This window comes from Suncus etruscus, chromosome 17 (genome assembly GCF_024139225.1).
Source record: "Suncus etruscus isolate mSunEtr1 chromosome 17, mSunEtr1.pri.cur, whole genome shotgun sequence".
NCBI classification, from domain to species: domain Eukaryota; kingdom Metazoa; phylum Chordata; class Mammalia; order Eulipotyphla; family Soricidae; genus Suncus; species Suncus etruscus.
Window position 1 is genome coordinate 30,305,737 of NC_064864.1, and position 5,529 is coordinate 30,311,265.

General features: G+C 52.3%; 1 protein-coding gene across 1 annotated transcript; it reads left to right on the top strand.

Moving 5' to 3' along the window:
• The first annotated feature begins 2,248 nt into the window (after positions 1–2,248).
• On the top strand, positions 2,249–3,707 carry GPRIN2 (G protein regulated inducer of neurite outgrowth 2). The gene has a single exon (XM_049790693.1). The coding sequence runs from the start codon at positions 2,288–2,290 to the stop codon at positions 3,644–3,646; it is 1,359 nt and encodes a 452-aa protein (XP_049646650.1). The 5' UTR covers positions 2,249–2,287; the 3' UTR covers positions 3,647–3,707.
• Positions 3,708–5,529: the final 1,822 nt, after the last annotated feature.

Below are 5,529 nucleotides of genomic sequence, written 5' to 3' on the forward strand. Positions count from 1 at the left end.
TTCTTTCTTTCTTTCTTTCTTTCTTTCTTTCTTTCTTTCTTTCTTTCTTTCTTTCTTTCTTTCTTTCTTTCTTTCTTTCTTTCTTTCTTTCTTTCTTTCTTTCTTTCTTTCTTTCTTTCCTTCCTTCCTCCCTCCCTCCCTCCCTCCCTCCCTCCCTCCCCCTCCCTCCCTCCCTCCCTCCCTCCCTTCCTTCCTTCCTTCCTTCCTTCCTTCCTTCCTTCCTTCCTTTCTTTCTTTCCTCTCCTTTCCTCCCTTCCTCCCTCCCTCCTTCCTTCCCTCCCTCCCTTCCTTCTATCCCTCCCTCCCTCCCCCCTCCCTCCCTCCCTCCCTCCCTCCCTCCCTCCCCCTCCCTCCCTCCCCCTCCCTCCCTCCCTCCCTCCCTCCCTTCCTTCCTTCCTTCCTTCCTTCCTTCCTTCCTTCCTTCCTTCCTTCCTTCCTTCCTTCCTTCCTTCCTTCCTTCCTTCCTTCCTTCCTTCCTTCCTTCCTTCCCTCCTTATTCCCTCCCTTCCTCTTGCCTGCCTGCCCACTACATTTGGTGGTGCTCAGGGGTTACTCCTGGCTCTGCTCTCAGAAATCCCCCCTGGCAGGCTTGGGGGACCATATGGGATGCTAGGAATCGAACCACCATTGGTGCTGGCTGGGTTGGTAACATAGAAGGCAAATGCCCTACTGCTGTGCTATCTATCTCTCCAGCCCTTTTTATTCTGTTTTCTTAAGTGTTTGTCACTTATATAATAAACTCAAAGAACAAAATTGTCACCGCAGATCACTACTCCTCATTAACAAGGAATCTGTCAGCTCAAGTCTACTCCCATTTTGACCCTTGGATGTAAAAGCCAAGTCATTACACGTCAATTCAATTTTTCTGCCTTAAGAATGAATGTCCTACATTCATTGGATGCAGTGTATAAATTATAAAAGGCAGTGACTTCAGCTTTTTTATATATATATATTGTTAGATTTTTTGTTTTGTTTTGTTTTGGGTCACATCCAGCAGCGCTCAGGGGTAGAGCTCCTGGCTCTACGCTCAGAAATCGCTCCTGGCAGGCTCAGGGGACCATATGGGATGCCAGGATTTGAATCACCATCCTTCTGCATTCAAATGCAGAAATTCAAATACCCTACCTCTATGCTATTTCTCTGTCCCTATATTGTTAGCTTTAAAGTCATCTACTTTATTTAAACTTCTAGATTGAATTGTTTGTTGTTGCTCTTTGTAAAGACACATATCTTTCAGTAAACTACATTTTTAACTTAAAAAAAAAAAAACAACAACAAAGACAAAAACAAATAGTGCTCAGCCAGAAATGGGGCCAGCCCAGCTCAGGAAAGCTGCTGCTGGAGGAGATGACAAGGTATTAGGGGCCAGTGCTGCCTCCAGGTTGTAGATGGGTTAGTGGACAGGTGCACAGGTATCTCTGTGGCCTGAGAAAGGAACAAGAATGTCAGGGATTTGGGGGGATAGGAAGGCACAGGCAACTTGCAAAGGGAAATTCAAACTTTGCAGACCTGTCTGGATGGCATTGGAACCCCTCCAGGGGGCATCTTCAGACCTGGATTTGTTTCATGGACCCATCTCTGGAGTCCCGTGTGCAGGAGGTGCTCAGGAGATAGCTTGTGATGATTGAATCAATGTGAAATGTGCCTGGTGTGGGGGCTTCTCTGACCTTAAGCCAGAGGTGGGGATACAAAGAGCCCCTGCGTCCCCAGTGACAGAGACTGAGTCCCAGAGTCTCAAAGTACAGCCTGTTTGGAGATGGAGAATGGAGCAATGGATAGCGACAGCTGTCCTTAACGTGTCGTCTTGCTCCTCCCTTGAGCCCCTTCTCTATCAAGGGGGCCCCTCTGAGCAAGCAGGACACTGACAGTCCTTGGAGAAAACTGGCTAGTATTTAGGCCTGGGGTTTTTACTGCTTATTAAAATAACAAGTGACTCAGCCTTTATTCTAAAGTCCTGCCTCCAATCTCTCACCCCTGCCCTATGTAGCCTCTCCCCTCTGTCTGTGATGTCCAACAGGGGTATACTCCTGCTAATGGGGTGGAGTAGTCTCTAGCATCCTGACTGCTTAGAGCTTGTTTTTTGTGGTTCAGTGTGCCGACCCCAGTGTGTTTGATGACTTGATTTGAAGAGGCTCATGTCCTGACACCATTTGAAATGCTTGTGGGTCTGACTCTCTGGCAGTTTGGGTTTAAGGCTGTTTACTCCACCTGCCCTCCCCATGTAGAGTCCAGCTGAGATGCTATCACCCAACTCAACTTCTTTTCCCTCTCTTTTCTGCAGGCAGCCATGAGCACCAGCCATACCACACCAGCTTTGCAAGCACCCCTGAGCCCTGGGCCACAGGCCTTGTCCCGAAGCACATCCAACCTGCTGAGCGAAGGCCAGGCGGTCAAGCCAGAGCTCCGCAAGAGTGCCAGTAGCACTGTCTGTCAGTCCCAGCCAGAAGTGGCCAGCACCAGCCCTGGGGTGCTGGCAGAAGTAGAGCATCAGACTGAGACCACAGAGCAGCCACAGACCTCCAGCCCCACACCTAGTCCCACAAGCCATTGGTCGAGCAGCAATGTGTCAAATGTGAGCGGTAGTGGCAACTTGTGTCACCGGCGGAACCACAGTGCCATCACTGTCCAAAGGAGCCATTCAAACCTCACCCGGATCATCCAGACCCGAGGCCCTGGTGGAACTCGAAGGGCCAGTCTCAGCTGTTTGGCTCTTGGAAGCTCGCCGGTCCATAGGGCTCAGTTACAACCTGGCCAGGAAAGTCAGACTCTTGATGACATAGAAAAAGATCTGGGTGCCAAGGATGGGACTTCACACTCAGCCTGGACCTTGGGAGACAGTCAGGTGTGTGTGCCACCACTAGACCAGAAAGACACAGACACCCACAACAGCAGCCCCCAGGCAGGGTCCAAAGCCCCTCGGCAGCCGGCTTCCACCTCCAGCCAGGCCATACACCCAGCAGCTTGTGTCTGTGGCATGAAGGAGGCAGGGGCTAGTAGCTGCTGCCACATGCTGCCCATCCCCAGCGCTCTGGCCTTTCCCAAGCTGGTGGCATCTGTGAGTGAGTCTGGATTGCAGACTCAGCATGGGGCCAAGTTCCAGTATCTGTTGCCAGGGGGCCTTGCCGGGCACACCCACTGCTGTGCTCACGCCTGGGGTCCCACTGGTTGCATCATGGAATCGGGCACCAGGACCAAGGATATGTGTACCATGACCTCAGCCAGTGACTTGGTACCCCTCCCAACAGCTCAGGATGCTGGGGTGCAGGTGGCCCCCGTGGCAATCTGCAAGGCTGTGGCCACCAGCCCACCTCCAGAGGCCCCTCTGGCCTTGAACACCTTCCAGGAGGTGATTCTGGGGTCTGACCTTTTGGGGTCCAACTTAGAGGAAACACCTTCCCCTGTGCGGGATGTGCGGTGGGATGCGGAAGGCATGACGTGGGAGGTGTATGGAGCTGCGGTGGACCCTGAAGTCCTAGGTGTGGCCATCCAGAAGCACCTGGAAATGCAGTTCGAGCAGCTGCAGCGGGAGTCGGCCAGTGAGGACAGGCTGTCTGTGGAGGGCCGCCGGGGCCCCCTGCGAGCTGTCATGCAGTCCCTGCGCCGGCCCAGCTGCTGTGGTGGCTGCTCGGGTACAGCCCCTGAGTGAGAAACTGCAGCTTTCAGACATGGCCTTGAGCAGGGACATGGAAAATGAGGGCCTCGGGCTCCCTGAACTCACCTGTGGCATGGATGCGTTTCTGCTGTGGGCCCTCAGAACTGGACCCCAGGGGTCTCCTGCTCTATGCAGCTGGGCTGATTTTTAAGGGCTTGATTCTAGGAGCTGCATCTCTGCACTCTCAGGGCTTTGGATGGTGGGGCAGGGATTTGGTACTTTGGGGAATTTTTCTGTAGAAAATTTCTGTAAAAATATCCACTGTTCAGGGTCTTTTCCAGACATTGCACAGATGCTCTCTGGAACTCCTGGTGGCTTAAGTGATGCTTCTTGAGACAGGAGGTGGGGCCCAGGCATTGGACACTACCAGGCCTTCCGAGAAGGGGATGGATATTGTTGAAGCCTCCTCTGAGGCATACTTACTGTGCTCATCACTTACTTGTCTTCCACTCACCACTTCCACTCTGCATTCTGTTCTAGAGGACACTTGGCAGGGCTATGCTGACACATGGTGGGCTGAAGGTCAAAGCTGAAGCGTGGGAACATTCTGGTGGTATCTCTTTATTCCTGTGGCCAGTCTCAAACCAGATTAATTTGGTGAGCCAGGCTCAACATATAGTCTGTGCCAGGTTCTGCAGGTCCCTTGGGGAATGAGCCAGGGGTTACAGCATGTGTAGAGTACAGACTGGTGCAAGGAAACTGAGCATTGCAGAAGGGGTCTCCAGCCTTGTTGCTGCTTGGAAGAGCTTTAGGTCACTGTGTTAAGGATTGGACTCAAGAAGGGGATAGAAGGTAGCTACCCCCAAATGTTTCAGTGTCTGAAATTGCATCAACTTCACCTCATTTCTCTGGCTATTGGTAGACTCCAAGCTGGTACAATTCTTGAAGGAGGGAGATCAAAGAGTGGCTAGACCTTCCCCCTGGAGCTGGAGCTGTGGGCTATCAAGTGGTGTGTCCCATCCTGTCATACCCTGACCTGGGGCAGGTGATGGGGTAGAATACTGTGCCCAGGACACTGGGCATGACCTGACTTCACTGCCCATCTCTGGCTTGAAGAAGGTGGCAGTGGGCTTGGATGCAAGCTAAGTGCAGAGTTTGATTTTTCTGGGACAGAATCTACCAGCCTAATCTTGAGAGGGAACTAAGCAAATGTCCTGCTCAGTTTCCTGGGCACAGTAGTCAGGGCCCACATGCAATTCTGTCCCAACTTCCCTACCCGGTCCACCTCAGAATGCAGGACGGGACAGCTGCTTTCTCTTTGGACCTCTGGGGCTTGGTGGAGAGGGTTCATGTTGCAGGGCAGGAGCTTGCAAAGAGAAGGGGCCTTCTTTATACCAAACTTTAGGATGCTTCAGGACAGGCTTCTTCCCAGGAACCTGTGAGGGGGTGGATGGATAGACCAGACATTTTTCTCCCCAGAATTATGCCTGCCTTGCTTGCCTCTAGGCTGAAGCTGGGTAAGATACCTTCAGTGTACAGAAAGTGACAGCCAATCAGAAAAACTTGCTGGCTGCTCTGGGGCAGAGATGGTAGGGACTGGTGGAGTAGGGTGGGTGGGTAGGAGGGTGGATCTGCTATTGCCCCCTTTTCAATAAAATAAAGCAGGTTTTCTTGCAATCATGAGGCCATGGGCACCCCAGTACCTGGGGACATGGACCTGTCTCTCTGTGGCACAAAGCTGGTGTTTTTTTGTGTGTGGGGGGGCAGTGGCATGTGGGTGCCAGACTGCTCCTGTACCTGAACCCTGTGCAGGAGCCACAGCTGTGGTGACTGAGGGAATGACTGAGGAGACATTTCCAATCAGGCCACAGCTCATCTGGGTCATGCAGACATAGTGGGACTGGACAGATGGCAGAGCAGGGTAGGGTACCCCAGGC

What these genes read in the sequence shown, in the direction of transcription:
- GPRIN2 (XM_049790693.1), top strand. Translation starts at nt 2,288, where the DNA reads ATGAGCACCAGCCATACCACACCAGCTTTGCAAGCACCCCTGAGCCCT.